The sequence below is a fragment of the Biomphalaria glabrata genome, chromosome 11, assembly GCF_947242115.1.
Source record: "Biomphalaria glabrata chromosome 11, xgBioGlab47.1, whole genome shotgun sequence".
NCBI lineage: Eukaryota > Metazoa > Mollusca > Gastropoda > Planorbidae > Biomphalaria > Biomphalaria glabrata.
In genome coordinates, this window is record NC_074721.1 from 36,729,601 (window position 1) to 36,751,058 (window position 21,458).

The 21,458-nt window shown below is 38.0% G+C and overlaps 3 protein-coding genes across 3 annotated transcripts; 1 reads left to right on the plus strand and 2 right to left on the minus strand.

Moving 5' to 3' along the window:
- The first annotated feature begins 2,590 nt into the window (after positions 1-2,590).
- LOC106064172 (uncharacterized) lies at positions 2,591-7,685 on the plus strand. The gene is made up of 2 exons (XM_056045730.1): positions 2,591-3,020; positions 6,652-7,685. Exons 1-2 carry the CDS (start codon positions 2,628-2,630, stop codon positions 7,429-7,431), a joined length of 1,173 nt encoding a protein of 390 aa, XP_055901705.1. The 5' UTR covers positions 2,591-2,627; the 3' UTR covers positions 7,432-7,685.
- Positions 7,686-10,017: 2,332 nt separating this feature from the next.
- Positions 10,018-13,113, minus strand: LOC106054915 (perlucin-like protein). The gene is made up of 2 exons (XM_013211003.2): positions 12,938-13,113; positions 10,018-11,335 (listed from the first exon to the last, which is right to left on the minus strand). Exons 1-2 carry the CDS (start codon positions 12,996-12,998, stop codon positions 10,914-10,916), a joined length of 483 nt encoding a protein of 160 aa, XP_013066457.1. The 5' UTR covers positions 12,999-13,113; the 3' UTR covers positions 10,018-10,913.
- A 3,521-nt stretch (positions 13,114-16,634) lies between these two features.
- Positions 16,635-19,418, minus strand: LOC129921696 (perlucin-like protein). Its single transcript, XM_056004155.1, has 2 exons — positions 19,219-19,418; positions 16,635-17,154 (listed from the first exon to the last, which is right to left on the minus strand). The coding sequence occupies exons 1-2, from the start codon at positions 19,277-19,279 to the stop codon at positions 16,733-16,735; spliced, it is 483 nt and encodes a 160-aa protein (XP_055860130.1). The 5' UTR covers positions 19,280-19,418; the 3' UTR covers positions 16,635-16,732.
- Between the last annotated feature and the right edge of the window lie 2,040 nt (positions 19,419-21,458).

Sequence of the window (21,458 nt, forward strand, 5' to 3'; positions counted from 1 at the left end):
TGATGTCAGACATATGCAATGAACATAAACAAAACCAAGGAAGTCTTCTCGAATAGAATCGCCATCAACAAACTGAATGCTTAAAGACATTTTCTCAGTGACTGAAATATCTGCAGTTTTATCACTAAAATATCCAGTTAATGCAGTTAATTCATGATGCTGCTGCTCGAATTTTGCTGCTGACAGTGCTCCGTTGATACAAATCAACGTTTTGACTTGGACAATAGCACGTTAAGAATTTCTTGTCTATGTCTTCTATCGAGTGTTAATTCTGCTATTTTATCGATCGCTAAAACCGACCGCAACTCCGCAAGATGTTAATAATTTACACTCTTTACTATTGTTGAAAAAAAAAAACTAGAACATTTATCGCATTGAAAGATAAATGGAAAAGATTTCTCCTCCAAGGCACACACACAAAAAAACAACAACAACATTTATCCTATTCTAGGGCTTAACTAAATATAATAATAACTACTAGTCGACCGGCGGCGTAGCATACGCCGCTACTTTGCAGGGCCGGCATTAGGCCACTGCAACCTATGCGTCGGCAGTGTGCCCCGCACTTTCATAGGACCTGAAATAATTCTTGGTGTAAATTATTAAATTAAACCATTTTATAACTTATAACAGATATCCCGAGGCCTTCTGTCGATTAAATAGGAGGTCCTGGAAATCTGAAATTGCAAAATATACGAAAAAGTCCCGGAAATATGCCGAAATTATTAAATTTCTTTGAAAACTCATACAAATCTCCTGAAATATATAGACAACAATTGTCATTTTGGGGTGTCATTCAATACGGAAAACGTGCTGGGCTCCGCGAAATCCGTTTCGCATAGGGCAATACAATGGTTAAGTCCGGTTCTGCTATTTGGTGACGGATGAATAGTACTCCCTCCCTGTCCCTCTTTTTTTTTTCGCCTCTTAAATTACTTAGGATAACTCCCTCCGTCTGAGTTGCAAAAATAAAAGAGTGATCTTTCCATGGTGTCCAATCTCTTGAGCGTGCTCTGTCGCCCCGATAGTTACTACACAGTAGATTACTTCCCCCCCCCCCTTTTTTTTTAACGTGAGATAGAAATAAAACAAGAGTGATAATCCTTGGTTACCACTGTCCGGCCCTGCTATTTTGTGACTACGTGTGCTTCCCCCCCCCCTCTTGTTTTCTCATGGACAGAAATAAGAGAGTGATCTTTCCTTTACTTCTTCTCGTTTAAACTGTTGAGGGAAGAAGAGAATTATATATATATATAGATAATTATGTGCAAATGAAAACAAATGGAGACGACTAACGTGCCATAGAGTATTTCACTCCCTTAATAGCGCAAGGAATTGCAAACATATGATATATAATACATCGTACATGGTCGGATAGATTTGCCTATTCTAATTTCTTTCAATAATAGCATCTTTCTACAACTGTGCTTCAGTGGGACTGGTTAAGTGGCTACTTAGAAGAAGTGAATAGATTTGAAGGTGTAAAAAATGGCTAAAATGTGGCTACTCATAATTCAGAGGTGTGAACGTACATGGTCGGCCACCCGCTAGTCTACAAATAAGTCCATATTAAATTATCTTTGCATCCGTACTTCTGTCATCGGTGGAGGCACTACTTTTTTAGTCGCTATTGAGATTTTAATTGATTTGACCGTGCACAAAAAAAATGGCTAAAATGTAGTTACTCAAAATCCAGGGAAGTACAAGTGCACCACATTGCACCCCCCTGCGGGCGCCCAAGAATGTGATAAACCTTTTTAACGTGCATTACGGGAAATGTTATTAGATATGACTTAAATGATATGATAGCATGAATGAATTTCCGGATATTTCCATGACTATTTCGTATATTTTTCAATTTCAGGTGATTTCTAGGACCTCCTGTTAAATCGACAGGAGGTTTCGGGAAAAGCTGTTATAAGATATAAAATGGTTTAATATTATAATGTATACACCTAAAATTAGCGCGGGCCCTACTACAATGCCGAGCTCACTGCGGTCGCATGGGTTGCAGTGGCCTAAGCTTGGCCCTTCTAAATAGCGGCGTATGCTACGCCGCCGGTCGACTAGTACAAATTATTTCTCCTATGCCCATTTTCGGATCAAGTTGAAACTTTGCACAAATATTCATTGGCATTGACAAAAAAAAAAGAACCAATAATAAAAAAAACAACTAGTTAATTAACTACTGGTAATTGATTTTTTTTATATGATATTGACAAGGGATATTAATCCTTCAGTATTCACATATAGGACTACATATGTCTGGTTTGATCCCCTTCTATGATTGACCGCATTAGTTCTCCAAGACGCATCATCGGATTAAGTTAAAATAAAAAAAAAAATATTTATTGTGCCCAACGAAACATGAATGAAATTTAAAATTATTTATTAAGTATTGATTAATTAATTATTGGTAATTAATTATTTTGCTTAGTGGTTATATACGTAAATAGTTTCTACATTTTTTGAAAAATATAGATGTAATTGCGGGGTTTTTTTTAGCTTTAGATACTCTATTTTGTATATTTTGTTTTGTTTTATTTCTTGTTTTTATTTTTTTTTTTCATCGTTTTTTTTTTCCAGCCACATAAACTCATCATCCAGCAAATCTAAACCGTTGAGAGATGGAAGTTGATCTATTAACCACCTACATTGTTTTAACTATCCTCCACACACCAATGTGCATCTGGCAAGCAGACTGTAGCTTTTGGACATACACATTTACATTGTATCAAGAGTTTCAGTATATGGGATGTCTGACTCGAATCTACCCGGACATAAACCATCTTGGTTGTGCAAGGCTCTGCCTGGACTCCCGCAGATGTCCTTCGTATGTTTACAGCTCGGTCAACCGGTCTTGTGTCATTTGCACTGAGGGATACTCCATCAAAGGGGTCACCTTTGAGTCAGGCCAAGGTTCCCATTTATTAACAAAGATGCAGTGGCGTGCCCAACAAAACTACACAAACAATTTAGTTCGATTTGATTTCCCAGGGACGATCCTACCAGGAGAAATGGTACTCTTTTTTTTAAAGGTGTATTTTAGGGTTTCCCTAACTGTGCTCCGTGAGGCCTGAATAGGTGTTCCACAAACTACTGGAATAATTATATAGCTCCTCCTTCGTGGTCGAAGATGAGCACATTTCTCATTTTCTATGGACTCGAAGATGGCTGTAAAGTCCAATCCTCGCTTTGAAAACCCGGACGCATTAGTGGCATCGGTGGGTTAGGTCAGTTGCAGATAGGCCTGCTTCTTCTCTCAGCTTTTTTTTTTTTTTTTGATTCGCGCTCTTTCACCCTGGCCACTCTTCTTGCTTCAAATCTTGAGACTCCGAGACTCACAGCTTCACTGCTAAATGCTTCCAATGTGTGAAGTTATGGAAAAGTTTGAACAACGATAGGGAGGGAGTAGAGCACTTTAAGAATTCGGATTATGGGTAACATGGTTGCTAATTTGAGACCCATTATTATGGTGCCTGACTTTAATCCCTCTATTTAGCTTTTTTAATTTACATACAAAATTAGGCCTCTTTGAAACCATATGACCAAAACAGGGCCGCTCTTAGGTAATTGAGACCCTAGGTAAAGTGAATCAGGTGGCCCCAAATGAAATAGAAAAATAGAAAGACCGAAAAAAAAAAGTACGCAATGAATAAAAAATGTTCTGCATCTAGAGGTAAAGTGCGAAGTTCGAGCAGCCCCGATTTGTCAAGAGGTTCGAACAGTTCACTTTTTATTGTTAAAACTTTTTTTATTTTAATGTTTACCAAATTACTACTGTATTGCTACTGCGCATGCACCTTTTTTCTTTACTTCCGACACATACTATTTCCTTTTCCTTGTAAAGGCTAAGTTCATGGTGAGGTCAAACTCGGGAGGTGTGGAATTATTCTTTTTTACTACCCGGTAGTGAAGGAAATGGGTAATGGGCTTAAGGCTTTTTTTAAGTCTGATTGCTCATCAGCTTAAAGAGACTATTTTAAGGTTTTGGAGGGTGGAAAATGGTGCAATGGATGGTGTTCTTGCGCTAGAGTAAAAAGAAAATCACTTTATAGTGAAAATTAAATATTAAAACAAGTTTTTAGATATATTTTCTTTGATCTGTTCGAACCTTCCATCAACCCGATCGAGCTTACTAACTGGGGAAAAATCCGCTCGAAGAAAAGTACGCTTGGCGATACTTCCCCTACACCTCTTTGACTTCGTATTTAATTTTAACTAAGCCTAGTGATACTTTAAATCTAATCTATTTTTATAGAAAAAAAAACGAGAAATTCAGAGATACCATCAGTTTTTCATAGGTCAGACCGTTACGGTGCTATAAAAATCCAAACTTTAAAATTGCTGCCAGCGGGCTTAATGCGCTCCAACTTCGCACTTTACTCTATATCTAAATCAACAAATTAAATAAATTTATGTAACGCAATTATTTTAGCGATCTTAGCGATCTTGAATCCTAGTAGCCCGGGCATGCTACCCTGCCTCATAGCGGCGCCCGGGTGGAAACGATCGTAAGAGAAAACGATTAGGCTAAAGGGTAGCAAAACAAGACTCCCATGGTGGTACCTAAGGGGGTGCGACAGCATCCTCATAGCACTGTGCGGAGTTGTAAAAAAGCTCCCACAACCTTGTCACAATCCAGGCGCTGTTCCTCAAGGGGCCGTTACATAAATGGCGTGTCCCACACAGTTAGCCTGGAATAGAAAAGGAAAGTGGCAGGGGTCTTAGTGTATGCGGTCTCTTGTCGCGAGTCTGACCCACCCGTCAGACAGAATAGTGTACACTGTTCTCATTCAGGCCGGTGAGATGGAGCTCTTGTACACTTTTGCTGGCCTAGAGTTCCAAGAGCCGAGGGCTCAACTCTACCAGACAGTTGAAGAAGAAGAATCCTAGTAGAGACTTAGAGCTGGGCTAGTAGACGAGTCATACAGCTCTGCTTTGTTTGGAGATTTGATCCAAGTTTTGATTTTTTTTTTCTCTAAAACGGTTTTTTTTTTTTGAGTCGTGTTCATTTTAGTCCATCAATCGTAGGAACTAGGCGGCTGTCTAATTTGCCTATGTCAAAGGCCAGTCCACCAATCGTAGGCACTAGGCGGCTGTCTAATTTGCATATGTCAAAGGCCAGTCCACCAATCGTAGGCACTAGACTGCTGTCTAATTTGCCTATGTCAAAGGCCAGTCCACCAATCATAGGCACTAGGCGCTGTCTAATTTGCCTATGTCAAAGGCCAGTCCACCAATCGTAGGCACTAGGCGGCTGTCTAATTTGTCTATGTCAAAGGCCAGTCCACCAATCGTAGGCACTAGACTGCTGTCTAATTTGCCTATGTCAAAGGCCAGTCCACCAATCATAGGCACTAGGCGGCTGTCTAATTTGCCTATGTCAAAGGCCAGTCCACCAATCGTAGGCACTAGGCAGCTGTCTAATTTGCCTATGTCAAAGGCCAGTCCACCAATCGTAGGCACTAGGCGGCTGTCTAATTTGCCTATGTCAAAGGCCAGTCCACCAATCGTAGGCACTAGGCAGCTGTCTAATTTGCCTATGTCAAAGTCCACCAATCGTAGGCACTAGGCGGCTGTCTAATTTGCCTATGTCAAAGGCCAGTCCACCAATCGTAGGCACTAGGCGGCTGTCTAATTTGCCTATGTCAAAGTCCACCAATCGTAGGCACTAGGCGGCTGTCTAATTTGCCTATGTCAAAGGCCAGTCCACCAATCGTAGGCACTAGGCGGCTGTCTAATTTGTCTATGTCAAAAACCAGTCCTTACCAAAAAAAAAAAAAGAATTTTTTTTTCCCAAAGATTAAGATTCAAAGTAACTCTGTAATCGTCGATAGCATCCTGGGTATGGGTAATACCTTTATTTTTATTAAAGAAAAAAAAAAGCCATTAATGTTTTTAAAAACACTGTCAAGATATTCATGTTTCATATTTCTTAATTTTTAAAAAAGATATTTCCTAACATAATATATTTATTACATATAAAATGAGCTTAAAAGTTTGAATAAATTCAATTCTTAAAATTTTAAACATAATATTATTACCACCTGAAAACTAGTTTAGTTTTAATATTTTAATGTTTTTCTCAATTATATCCTTATAAATTCATATTATATGGCTTGGTATAAGTTGCATTAGCTCTTCTGCAAGACCAAGTTTTCCTTCACATTTATGAAATGAGATTCAGAAGCTAAGGTCTCTATCCTCCAGTGGTTATAGTATATCATCTAACAACAAAAAGGGCCCCACGCAGCCATAAACCTTTGAAGGATCGTATTTTGGGTTTATAGACAGAAATGAAAAACTCACTTGTTTCAATGCTTACATCTATTCGTTCTGTCTGTCTGTCTGGTACAAATTTTGAACACGTTATTTCTCCCACTTTCCTTTATCGGATCAAGTTGCACAATTATTCATTGTTCCTAACAAAACATAAATCAATAATAATAAAAACAAAACACTTAGTTAATGAATTTGTGGTATTTGATTACCAAAAAAAAGGAAATAAAAATTACAGTATTGAGAGATGTGGCTGAAAATTTTGAGTTTTTCCCAATTGATAGGCTTTTAAAATTATTTTTTTTCCAATTTTCTTTTAGAGCCAAGTTTTTTTTCCCCCTATAATTTATTTTTCTTCTTTACATACAGGAAACTTTTTGCGCCCGTGATGTCATACTGGCTACTAATGATAGTGCAACACAGTCAAGTTTCTTTAAGAATCAAATAGATGATGACCAATACTACTTGGACGCCTTGATTCAGTGGTCAAACAATACTGAGAAGTGGCCTGATGGCAGCTACGCCCTTTTAAAGCCTGTCTCTGGCTGCCCCAGAGGGGACAGCGAGAACTGGTCCACAGGTGACAAAATGATTCAGAGTGAATCCACTTCTGACATCCACTCTTTGAAGAACTCTGAGAAGTCTCATCTGTCAAGACCGTTATTTAAAACAGTAGACCAAGTCAATTATGTTATTTTACGTTACTGCGTCAAAACTACATCAACCTTGGTGAACCAGGTGTCTTGGCCAAGTGGATCGTATTGTATCAACAAGAAGCTCAGCTGTCCTTTGGGCTTTCAGGAGGGTAAAGTCTACATTGATGAAGAAGATTCTTATGGCAACAAAGGACTCGTCAAAGGCACAGTTCCGGATGACAATTCAAGCAGTAAGCATTCGTTCTGTTGCCGAAATGACTCCAGGCCAGACACACCAATTAGTCTACCAAACAAATCTCCCTTTTACTTAAATAGAAAGGGAGGTAAATGCCAGCAAGTAGTTGGCATGTCTGTTGAGGAAGACTTCGTTCTGATTGATTCCGAAAATGATATGAATGATGACGAATATAGTGGGAGCTTTAATGATGTGAAAATCAATGATGTCATTTTTTATCTATGTTACTATAGGCCGCTTTACATAGGCCAAATTTAAATTAGATTACTATAACGCTGTTGACACTTCTAAACAGATCGTTCGAAGTAGTGAGAGGATATTGATCCATTTATGATTTACGCTGCCAACCCCCGTCGTCCTGCGGGAGGTTTGGACTAGGAAGTACATTATCTTCAACTCTGAAGAAACACCCGAAACATGTACAACATTTTACAAACAGATCCTAATTGCTAACACATCTCGAGACAGAATCATACGAGCAAAATATAAGTGCCACTGCTAAAATACCTTCAAATAAATAAATAAATAAATAAATATATATATATATATATATATATATATATATATATATATGTATATATATATATATATATATATATATATATATATATATATATATATATATATATATATATCATGGGCGTAGCCAGCATTTTTTTGGGGGGGGGGGTTGAAGGGGGAATTTTTTTCTCAACCCGACCCTCCCCCACGCGAAAAAAAATGTATATGTATTTATGTGTGTGTGTGTACATAATCTTTATTACATTCTGACGCTTCGTTCTTTCGGATGACGTTTTTTGTGCCCTAGAATAGGTTCTTCCATGAGTTAGTGGAAAAATTGCATATTCCCCACCATTACTAGTAAGGGGGTCTGGGGGAGCGCTAGGAGCTCCCCCATCGCGGGGCGAAGCCCCGCCGCCACGCACTATTTCTGATATTGAAAGCCAACAAAATGCATATTGTGAAGTACCTACAGTGCATTTTCCTGCTATTAAAAAGTTTTATTTCAAAAACCTAATGTGCTATTCTTACTTTATTTTACACCTCCCGAGCCGTTCGGAGCATTAGCCGTCAAGCTGTTTCCATAAAAATCTGTCACTAGTAATGTCTGAAGCCTCTTCCCACCTGCCATGAGGACCTCCATGAATGTGTGGCGTCAAGTTGTACTAGGATATCATTGCAACTCTTCTTATGCGTAATTCTTTTTGTCGGAGGACAAGTCCCGCAAACCACATGCGACGCTGTCTCACAATCTTACTAAGGGGTCGACTCCCAGTTCGGCAAAGGATTTCTTTGATTGAGGCATGATCTCTATAACTGACTCCTAAAATCTGTCTTAGCCATCTTTGTTGAGCCACATTTAGTGTTTTTCAATTTCGGCAGATGACTCTTCACTGCACTTTATTAATGGAGCCCCGCCACTGGTAAAAATGTGTAACCCTCTTGAATACGCCCTTGGAACTAAGTGACTGTAGATTGGTTTAGATTTTATATCGAAAAGGAAAGTTTTATCGTCAAAATCATCTGTTGGGGGTTTTCCACCTCAAAATGCTCTGTAGGGGGATCTTAAACTCAAAACCATCTGGAGGGGTTTTAAACTTTTTAAAAAAGCTATTTGTAGGAGAGGGCTTTAAACTCAAAACCCCCGATTGGATTGGCTACGCTCAAATAATTTTAGTGTGTAATTTGCTTTTTTTATATTGAAGAGGTATTTTAGCATTAAACCACCCTGAAGAGGGGTTTTAAACTCAAAACCCATTTTGGCAACTCTCATAGCATTTTGAGTGCGTAATTTGCTTTTTTTCTTACACTGAAGATGTATTTTTTAGCTTCATACCCCCTTGCGGGGGGTTTAAACCGTTTGGCTACGCTCATAGATTTTAGTGGGAGTAATTTGAACTCCACCCCCCCCGGCTACGCCCATGATATATATATATATATATATATATATATATATATATATATATATATATATATATATATATATATATATATATATATATATATATATATATATATATATATTCATATTTATTAAGATCATTGATATATGCCAGTTCCTACAGGTAAGCACCTGTACCGAGAGGTTTAATTCTTTCTCTTCGTAACTATTTTTCTCATTCCGATAGTATTATTCATTTTTCTCATTTGTAATTGCACGATCCTGCTATGATAAAACTTCAAGAACTTTTTCGTCTGTTATCAGAAAATGTTATATTTTGTATAGAATTATTGGAAAATGCATGCTCTTTTTACACAGCACATATTGAAGTTACGCTGCGCATCGCACGTATGGGAGACGAACGTATGCCAAAGGCAGTCTTTTTTAATGAGCTGAAAGGTGGTCGACGTAACAGAGGCGCCCCACGGAAATGCTTCGAAGACCAGCTTAGGCGTCACTTTTCCTTAGCTGACATAGAAGAGTGCACCTGGTTGCATGCGGCCTCAAAACGAGACGGCTGGAGGTCACTCACGACGGCCGCGGGGTACACATGTTAGACCAAAAGAAAATCCGCTGCCGAGGACAAACGTAGACGGCGAAAAGAAAATCTAATTCGACCATCTGAGGACAATGGTTATGCTTGCCCTGGATGTGGCAAAATGTGTAGGTTACAGGCTGCGCAGCCACGGGAATTACTGCATTCCTCACTACTACTTGGACTCGAAGACACGCTTTATTATTATTATTAAAGTTTTAAAATACAAAAATCCCATTAGTTAAATGGGATTCAAATCAACGTTGGCATCGTCATTTAGGGAGAAAGGGTTAAGAAGGATAACAATATGTTAGCTCATTTAAAATAAGAGACGGCAAAGAATGGACAAGTAAAATACATAAAATACTTTTAAAAAAAAGCTTTTATTAAGAGTAATTGTATCAATCAACTCTTGAAGTGAACGTGGAAATAGATCTACATTATAAATAAAAAAAATCAGTGCGATTAGAATTTTTTTATTAGGTAGCTTATATTCACTCTTTCTGTCTGGTAAAAAGTTTGTACATGTTATTTCTCCCACACCCATTCTTGGATTAAACAGAAATTTTGCACAGTTAATTCGTGTATATTTACAACACAAGAATCAATAAAAAAATATAACCAGTTAGTTAATTAACAATTAGTAATTATTTTGTTTGTATCGAACAAGAGAATGAACTAGTATTTTACAGATATTGCGGTATAAGATGAATTAGTCTCCCTGAGGAGGCATGAGCCCTGAGATCGAATTCAAATCGTAAAACTTTTTTTTTAAAGCGATCACGTTAACATTTATCCAAATACCCTCTGTCCCCCCACCCCCTTTCCAGACTAATGGTGTGCTCGTAGCGCACTGAGAAATCTAAAAACTAAACTAAACAATTGGTAAAATATTTCTAATCGCACAGATTTATTATTATTTATTATTTACAATTTTTTTTTTACAAATTTAATCATATTACTGATACCTACTAATTGATACAATAACACTTAATATAAGTTTTTCCAAATTGTTGCCGTTTTGTGTATATAGGTAATTATAATAATATAAATTTTGTTTTCCAACTGTAGATAAGCATCTATTGTACATAAACAATATTAATAATAAACACTATTTAAAATTCAAATGACTTTTTTGGACTACGTCGATAATTACAAACTTTTTAATGAAAGTAAATCAATTTATTTTGATATACCACCAATTTCAATGCAGAAAGAAATATCTAAACAACCAATCAGATAATTCGAGACACGTCTATAAATTTACACTTCGCAAAGGAAGTAACTCTTTTGTTTAGTGAACTCACAGACGTAATCATTCATTTTAGCGTCGTAGGACTTCCAGAGGTGGAGACAGTTCTCAACATTTCCGAGATTGTTGGGCTCTCTGGTCTTCCAGTCAAACACTCGAATTGGTTGCCCCGTTCTCGGGAAGATCCATCTGCCTTCCTGTGCGCGGTCTGAGCCGGCGATGTAGACGATGTCGCAGTCTGACGTCAGTACGACGTTCTGGGCGAAGCGGAGCTCATCCCAGTCGTCAAGTTCAGCTAAGTAGCCCCCAAGTTTGTCGCAGTAGGTGTTCGCTTCGTCGTAGTTCCTAGGAGAGAATGTTGATAGATAGTAGCACTTCTCTTTGTAAACTCGAGGAGAGAAGAATTTAGAGCCTGCACTATTACAGATTGATCCTGCAAATAAACACATGAAATAGATTTAGAGCTAGTCAAAATTCATGGCATCACGCTTGAAGAATAGTTCCCCTTTCTGACCTTGTGGTGTACAGGGCAGAAGATCCGTTTTTGTGACCTACCGTTAACGAGGGTGTCATGTGGCCAACAGAACGACCAACCAGCTTTACATTTCCCCAACTAACGTCAGGTCCCCATTAGAGCTGGGTGGAATCAGAAGCACCCTAAAGATCCGAAATTAAAAGTTCAGTCTGCACCAGGATTCGAACCCGGTACCCCCGGTTCGGAAGCCAAGCGATTTACTGCTCAGCCACTGAGACTTCTTGAAGACTATAAAGCTAGTATTTATTAAGGCCCCATACTTTGAGACTATAAAGCTAGTATTTATTAAGGCCTCATGCTTAAAAACTATAAAGCTAGTATTTATTAAGGTCTCATACTTAAAGACTATAAAGCTAGTATTTATTAAGGCCTCATACTTAAAGACTATAAAGCTAGCATTTATTTATTCCTCATGCTTAAAGACTATAAAGCTAGTATTTATTTATTTCTCATACTTAAAGACTATAAAGCTAATATTTATTTATTTCTCATAATTAAAGGCTATAAAGCTAGTATTTATTTATTTCTCATACTTAAAGACTATAAAGCTAATATTTATTTATTTCTCATAATTAAAGGCTATAAAGCTAGTATTTATTTATTTCTCATACTTAAAGACTATAAAGCTAGTATTTATTAAGGCCTCATGCTTGATAATTTCCTAGATGAAATTAAAATGAAATCATACGGCAGACTACGATCACGATCTATTGATGATATAGAGGCAGATCTACAATTTTAATCCAGGCATGGAGATAACAAGCTCAAGAGAGATGCTGAGTGAAAGGATATTCTGAAGCAGGCTAGAACCAAATGAATGGACGGTCGTATCGTCCATGTTTATTGCTTGAAATGCCACGAGTAGTACGAGTGTTTGAATGCGCAACCAAAGTTGTCCACTCCGCCACGTTAAACGCCGCTCACAATTGGTAGATATGAAAAATAGACTTGACCACTTCTTAGCTTCCTTCTGACCAACCAGTTTGTATATATTCATTAAGTATATTTAAATGACAGGCACGGTGGCTGAGTGGTAAAGCGCTTGTCTTTCGAACATAAGGGTCGTGGGTTCGAATTCTGGTGAAGACATTTTTTTTTTATTTCGGAATCTTTAGTGCGCCTCTGAATCCACCCAGCTCTAATGGGTACTTGACGTTAGTAGGGGAAAAGTTAAGGTGATTGGTGTTTATGCTGGTCACATGACAACCTCGCCAACCGTGGGCCACAGAAACGTATAACCTTTACCTCATGTTCCCAATAGATCGCAAGGTCTGAAAGGGGAACTTTACCTTACTTAACTATATTTTGGCGAAAAGAGGACTTTAAAAAATTTAGCGAACAATGACTTGCTCAGAGTTAGATGTAAATAAAATATCTAGGTTGAAACTGGGTCTGCATAGCTACATGAGATCATATCATTGTTCTTTGTGCATAAAATTATGTCTGACTGTGACTTAAACATGTTATTAAACAAAGTCCACAAAGACTTGAATAAATTACCTTGCGTCTGTGATGTCAAAAAAGTCAGTACTACTAGCAATATCAACCTGTAGTCATCCATCGTTGTAAGTGGCACGTTTCCTCAATGCATAAGAATGTATAAACAGGACCTGAGGTATTTCTTAGTATATATAAACTTGTTAAGGCCGTCCAATGAACTGATGGTGAAAAACAAATAACGAGAGAGAGAGACAGACAGACATGAGCAAGACATAAATGTCACTTGATTATTGTCGATCAGTTCAAGTTTGAGACGACGTTGGTGGACATACTTTATCGATGAGTGGTTTTGTAGTTCGAACATGACTCTCTGATCTTTATCATAACTCACACACACACACACACACACACACACACACACACACACACACAAAACACAGTGTCGAAAAGAAAATGCTCGGATTTTACAAATATGTATTCACGTTGAGAGAAATCCTTGTTAGTGAAAGAGTCCATGGTCTTGGTTTCTCCGATACCCTTACTAAATGGACTTCGTAAAAGTGTTTAGATTCTTATCTAGGGCAGTTTAACTCTTTCTCTCCGTAATTATTTACCAAAATCTGGTGGAACCAATTTTGGTATCGTCAGTTAGGAGAGAAAGAGTTAATGTACAGTGCTAGCTCTTTTTAGTGCAAGACTTATACACCTCTAGTAACGTCTTTTCATCATCTAAGATTTAAAAAAGTGCATCCCAGGGCCCACAAACAGTTTCCAGCGCACCACATAGTTCAGGGCACCACAAACGGTGTACAGAGCACCACATTGTTCAAGGCACTTAAACTGTGTACATGGCATCACAGTGTTCAGGGCACTGCAAATAGTATATAGGGCACCACATACAGTTTCTAGGGCTCTAAAAGCAGTTTCCAGGGCACCACTTTGATTAGGGAAAAAAAACATTTTCAAGGGTACCACAAACAGTGTCCAAGGCGTCAAAAACAGTATTCAAGGAACTAAAAACAGTAGAAAAAGCATTACGGTGTCTCTGGCACTACAAACAGTGTTCAGGGCATTACAAACAGTATTTAAGGAACTACAAACAGTGGGAAAAGCATCACAGTGTCCCTGGCACTACAAACAGTATCCAGGACTTTGTATACATTGTCCAGGGTACTACAAGCAGTTTCAGGGGCACAACAACGATTAGGCCAGTGCACTACAATCAGTGTACCTTCAGGCAAAACAAGTCTCTAGTGATTGATACATACATGTTTTAAGCTGGTTAACCCTTAAAGTGCTGAGTTTTTATTTTTTACAAGAGTGCATACAAAATGGAATTACAATTCTAGTGTTCAGACTTTAACACACGCGTCTAAAGGGTTAAAGCCAACATTTCAGGCAATAACAACAAGTGTTTTCTGGTTTATGTGTTGTGCTACCTTTTGAAAATATAACATCACATTGAATGGCTACCTGGTAGTGCGGTTTGCGCTCTGGACGGTTGTTCGGACTTATCGAAGGTCCCGGGTTCAAACCCTGCCCTCTCCAATCCTCCTTTGTCCTGCAGGAGGTTTGGACTAGAAAGCTCATCATCTTCAACTCTGAAGGAACATCCTAAACATTTTGCTATTGCGTACTTTAATGATGGGGCAGAACCAGTATTAGAACTTCATACAAAACTGGGACTAGGCAAAGGATACTTTTAAAGACAAATGGGCACAAATAAATATTTAAAACAAAAAAGTAAAGAAAGGTCCAATGCAACTGAAACATCCTAAAAGAGATGAAAGACCCTCAGAGCACAGAAAAAAGGCTTCGCTGATCAGGCTAGTGACTTGTGACACGGTTACTGTGTGTGGTCAACCGTGACACACGGTCAAGTGTTGGGTATCGAGAGTTAGGGGACTAGGGGGAAACGACGAGTGTGTAAACAAGAAGAGAGTAAGTCAGCTAGTAAAGTTGGGTATCTGTATATAACGTTGCCGTGTATATATGTTATGTTGAAATGCTTCACAATTAAAAGGCACTTTAAACGTAAAAGGATTTGTTTCTTCACAGTGATATTTATACCCCTGGAGGTCAATAGGATTTATTATTCACTATTGGTAAGCATGTTTTTGCTTATTTTTCAATTTTCTCAAAACTTGATATTTACATTTTTTTATTTCACGAAAAAGTGAATAATTCAAAAAGTTTTAGTTCAAACTCTATGAAACTTTGTTATGTCTTCTATTGGCTCAACTAGAGACTTTAACATCATTCAATATTTACTTATTATTTAATTGGGAGTATGTTTGGAGCCTTCGGTGAAAAAAAAAGTGAAATTTTAAGGAGCTTTTCATATCATCACCAAATCATTAAAAAAGTCACACATAGTTTATTTTACTTCATTCCATGCAGCAACAATACTTCTAACAGACTGCCAAATAATTTATTTTTAAAAAGTTATGAACATTTTTGCAAGTACTATATTTTAGCCCTTCGGCGGCCATATTGGATGCCTAATTTACATATTTCATTTTTTTTAAATTTTTGTTTTTGCCTTACTAGACACATAATAAATCTTCTTAAAGCCAAAAAAAAAATGTTTAAAAGTAGCTTTTCCTAGATTTCGGTTTTCTAACCTTAGATCCACCTTAAACATTTTACAAAAAAAACAACAGAAATATATGAGTCTCAAAGTGGATAATGAGTAACTCTACCGATAGTAGGCCGTGTGAAGACATGAGTAACATGTCTGTATTGAGAACCTGTCTATCTGTAATAATTCTGTAAGGCTTACTGAGCGTTGTTTCTCCCCCCCCCCCCCTTATCTTTCCCATTAAAACCACCTCTCTTTACGTTTACTGTGAACTATTACGAATCGATGTAACTAAAAAGTGTCATTCAAAAGTTAGACGAAACAAAATTTGTAGGCTACATGAGAAGTGTTGTTACTCAGTCGTTGGTGTGCAGCTCCAAACATCTAGCACAACCAAACTTGTGTAGGCGTGTCATGTTCTTGATGTAGAGCTTGAAATAAGGTGGAAGGACATGTCTTTTGAAACAAACCTGAGTATAACTTTTATTAATCCTTCACCTATTCCTTATTTTGTTGGACCGTTGGGGCACAACACATGATGTGTTTACCATTTTTATATATCCCTCTCTCTGTCTTTTGCCTTAGATGGAATTTCTTTCAATTACAAGTCAGTCAACTCTTGTATGTAGTCTTCTCATCGCGTTCTGTTTTTTTCCTGGAACTGTCTTTGCGAGCCCTGAGAGCCTTGTAATATGGCCATAGAGTTTTAGTTCGCGCTTTTTGACAGAAGTTAGCAGATTGTCGTGGGGTCCAATCGCAGTACTAATCCTGTCTCTTTGTTTGCGATGCGGTCTTTAAATGTGATACCTAGGTACTTTCTGTTGTATCTTAGTTCCAAAGCTAGCATTCTCTTCTCTACTTCAGCAGTCAGCGTCCAAGACTCACTAGCATATAAGAATGTGGCCATTACCAGGGAGCGCATCATTCTAACTTTGGTGTCGATGGCTACGCCTTTGTCTTTCCATATTGTTTTGAGATTTGCGAGCAGCGCTGTGAACTTTTATTAACGCACAGCTTTCAACTTTTATGTAGGAGTTTGTAGAAACACAGGAGAAGTTCTGTAATTCACCTGAACACAATCATTTGATATTTTGATATATATATATATACAACACAAAAAAAAACAATGAAAATAAACACAATAAATATTACGTCAAACAATTGAAATACAGAGAATAAGTATTGTGTAACTTTCTTTTTCATGAAAGTGAATAGATTCCTTTTCAAGTATCATTTGAAAACAAAAATACTTCGAGGGGAGACAGTAGATCAATCTACACTTCGCAAAGGAAGTAACTCTTTTGTTTAGTGAACTCACAGATGTAATCATTCATTTTGGCGTTGTAGGACTTCCAGAGGTGGACGCAGTTCTCAACATTATCCAGATTGTTGGGCTCATTCACCTTCCAGTCGAAGACCCACATTGCTTTCCCAGTTCTCGGGAAGATCCATTTGCCCTCCTGCGCGCGGTCTGAGCCGGCGATGTAGACGATGTCGCGGTCTGACGACATGACAACGCTCTGGGCAAAGCGGAGCTCATCCCAGTCATCAAGTTCAGCTAAGTAGCCCCCCAGCTTTTCGCAGTACGAGTTCGCTTCCTCGTAGTTCCTAGGAGAGAATGTTGATAGGTAGTAGCATTTTCCTTTGTAGGGTCGAGGAGAAGAAAATTGAGAGCCTGCACTGTTGCAAACGGCACCTGAAAATAACAAACAAATAAAGAAGCTTGAAGCTAGACTAAATCAAGGCTTTACGCTGGAAGCAAACAAATCATGTCTCCATTAATGTCTAGTGCTTAAAACAAATAAAGCCTGTCTTAATCAAGATAACACATTAGAAGATTATATAAAGATTTCATTAATTAAAATTTCCCTTTAATGTCATGCGATCTGTAGGGCAGATGATGTTAATGCCCTCAATTTCTTTGGCCAACATTATCACGAGCAACCGATTTTACATTCCCCATCAAACGTCAGGTACCAATTAGAGTAGTCCCATCATGGACGCCTTAAAATTCAAAATTAAAAATGTCAGGTCTTCACCGAAATTCAAACCCACGACTCTAGGTTCTGAAGCCAAGCGCTTAACCACTCAACCACCGCGCCTCCATAGATTTCATTGCTTATGGTAAAACTGCCAAATTCAGCCGAGTAAAAGGTATTGCACCTAGCCTGCCAATTGTTTGATTTTTCTTTGGTGAAGCTATGAATATAAAAATGCACTTGTCACGGCTTTCTTTCAGTTTCTCCATTCCAGCATTACTATCCTTCATTACAAAGCTTAAACTTTCTCTTTCTTTCTGTCTGTTTTGTGTCTGGTAAAAAGTTTGAACACTTTATTTTTCCCACACTTATTCTCTGATCAAGTTAAGCCTTTGCCTAATTATTCATTGTTCCTGACAAATTATGAATCAATCAAAAAATTAAATAATTAATTAATTAAAAGTTGCATCTATTTATTTAGTTTGATATCGAAAAAAGGGAGATACATTTTACAGTTTTGAGAGAAATATCTGTAAATGTTTTTTATTGTATTTTTTGTTTCATTTTAACTAGGTAATATAACCTCAACCTAATAATACAATTTGAAAAAAATTAGTAGCTGACAAGTTGCTATTACTTTTCTTTAGCAATGTGTATTCGGTAATCTGTCGGTAGCATCTTTTCATGTGTAACTAAAGAGGCCAATCCTTGATACACAGCTGCGGTCACAGGTTGGGCATATTTAATCACCAGGTGCCGTTGCATTTTCACCCTTCTTGCTACTACTGTTGTGTATGGCATCTGCAAACCGGGACCCTTCCTTTATGCTCTCTCTCCATGTGGATCAATCCAGTGCCAAATTTTCAAGCTGCTAGTATCGATTTTGAAGAGCTTCATGTCGCATTGGCATACATCCGTTTAACGTAAAAGTGGGCCACCAGCGGTTCTCCTGCCTTCTGTTAGATCGCCATGAAGAATGTCTTGTGGAGGTCGACGTGCTCCTCCTCGAATGTGGCCAAACCAGCCAAGGCGTCTGCTGCTGATAACAGAGCGGATGTTCTGGCAGTCTGCTCTTAGTAGCACTTCTTTATTTGTTATTTTATCTTACCAAGAACCGCCTTAGGCATTGGAGGTGGAAGACATTCTGTTTTGTTTTCTTGCCGTGAGTAGGTTGACCATGTTTCACTTCCGTATAGCAAAGTGCTCACCACACAGGTCCGGTAGACTAAGGCGTTAGAATTGTTAGTCAGCAATATGTTGTCCCACATTCTTTTCTTTTGCTTTGGCTATCCTGTTGTTAATGTTTTTATCTAGTAGATCATCATTTGATATGATGGAGCCAAGATAGAAAAAAATGTCAACAATTTCTAGTGGTTGGCCATTAATGGTTACGTGAGGTGTAGTAGTAATAGGTTCTCAAATATTGGTTAATTAATAGAATGCGTTGATCTCCTTTTTTCAAAGACGACTTTTAATTCAATACGTTATTCTCAGTAGCAAATCCTTATCTATAAAATTAAACAGCTACAGCAGAGATGCGCACTTGATCATTGTCTGAATGCTTTTCATTTTGATGTCTGAATGCTTTAAATCGTAAGTTTACATAGACCCTTTTTGACAACGACCTGGTCTGCGTTACATGTAAACAAAATATGCTGGTTGGTACTTTATCTGCGTGGTCACGAGAAATATTCCCATTATTTTTCCTTGTACATAAATTATGTCTGATGTTGGCTCCCAAATGCTATGAAACTAAGTCTAGAAAGATTTGAATACATTACCTTGCGTCTGTGATGTTAAATATGTCAGTATTAGTAGAAATATCAATGTGTACTCCATCATTTTAAGTTTAAAATTTCACTAACAGACAGTGATGTATAAACAGGATCTGAGCTTTTTTTAAAAACTATTTAAAGTTGGCTGCCCGTCCTATGAAATGGTATTGAAAAAAAAGTACAAAGGGAGACAAACTTGAGCAAGATACACATTTCACTTAATTTTTGCTGATCAATTTAAATTTGAGGCAAGGTAAAAGGAGACACTCATCGATAATTGGTTTGTAGTTTTTAACTACGGGTCTTTAGTACATACGCTTACATACATTCGCACAAACACACACACAAACACATTACAAGCACACCCTCTCGCTTGCAAGACATTGGTCAATACTTAGTTTTAGTGAACGTAATTGTACCTGACATTAAACTGACTAACCTAAACTGACTAACATAAACTGAGTAACATAAACTGAGTAACATAAATTGAGTAACATAAACTGACTAACCTAAATAGAGTTCTTCTAGTACAAGGCGGCTAGTAGAAGACTAAGATTTATTTGAACATGTAGTATGCATAAACTAAGTGAATTCTTCTGTAGGCGCGGTGGCTGAGAGGTTTTGAGGTTTAAACCTACATTTTTTTGTGTGTATAAAGTGTATTGATGGCGCTGTGGCTGAGTCGTAAAGCGCTTGGCTTCCGAACTGGTAGTCCCGGGTTCAAATCCTGGTTAAAACTGTAATTTTTACTTTCGGGATCTTTAGAGCCCTTTGAGTCCACCCAGCTCTAATGGGTACTTGACATTAGTTTGGGAAAAGTAATGGCGGTTGGTCGTTTTGCTGGCCACATGAAAACCTCGTTAGCGGAAACAAATTACCCCTTTACATCATCAGCCCCATAGATCACTAGGTTTGAAAGGAGAACTTTTCAGTGAGTTCTTCTAGTACAGGGCGTCTGTAAGAAGATAAAGATTTAATAAAACATTCTTAAGCTTTTACCAGCTGTTATCTCAGTTAATGTCTTAGTCAGCAGAAATAGACTCAGAGCATAGTATGGTATTTTTAATTAGGGATATTATTCTTGCGGAATACGTGGAGTGGCGCGTTTAGTTATGGGTCTGTGATCTACATATCGAATAAGCTAGATCACGTGAGTAGATACTACCATTCACAAAACAATGACCAGCGTACTGTTCATCCACATTGGTGTTGCATCGTTTTATAATGTATTTATGTTTCATTGTCCTTTTCAGCTAGGGCAAAAAAAAAAAAAGAATACAAGCTATGTCCATGGCATAATATGAAAAAGTAAAAAAAAAAAGTGTTGATACGTGAATAGCTGTTTTCTGAAAGTTCCCCTTTTAGACCTTGTGATCTATAGGGCAGATGTTGTAAAGGTCATGTTTCTGTTGCCTACGGTTAACGAGGGTGTCATGTGACAAACACAAACACAACAACCAACCGCCATTACTTTTCCCCAACTAATGTCAGGTATCCATTAGAACTGTGTGGACTAAAAGGCGCCCTAAGATCACGAAATTGAAAATCCCAATCTTCACCAGGATTCGAACCTTGAACCCCCGGTTCGGTAGCCGAGCGCTTTACCGCTCAGCCACTGTGCCTCCTTAGTATGAAAACATATATCTTATTTATGAAACAGCCTACTTCAGAAGCCTAATACAAAGCATCTATTTTATTCTGAAACAGTCTGTCTTTTTGTGTTTCTTCATTTCACCCCATTACATGTAAGCCAGGTTGAAAAGTTTACCTGAGAAACCGGTTTGACCACATATCAGACATTGAAATCATGCCGTTGTCACATATGAACAGTATGCAAGACACAGCTAAAAGTCATAATTTTGATGGGTGGGACACACTTTACACTTATATATATATAGGTTTAAACCTTAAAACCTCTCAGCCACCGCGACTACAGAAGAACTCACTTAGTTCATATGCCAGAAAATCGCTTTGCAAAACGAACTCTTTATGAAAAGCTGTGTGCAGGAAAGCGCAATAATGGAGAGTGGGGTAATCCACGCGTTACAAAGACCCCCTTCAGAACCTCCACAAGAAGTGTTATATTGTCATTCACGGCTGGGAAACATTGTCCATTACTGCCCGTGTTTAATACGACACCCACTTTTGCTTCACTTCCATCAGGTCCAGGATCCGAGGAGAAAATATACAGCACTCTGAACCCTCTTAAAATAATGCTTTTTTTTTGGTTGAGCTTTATAGTCAAG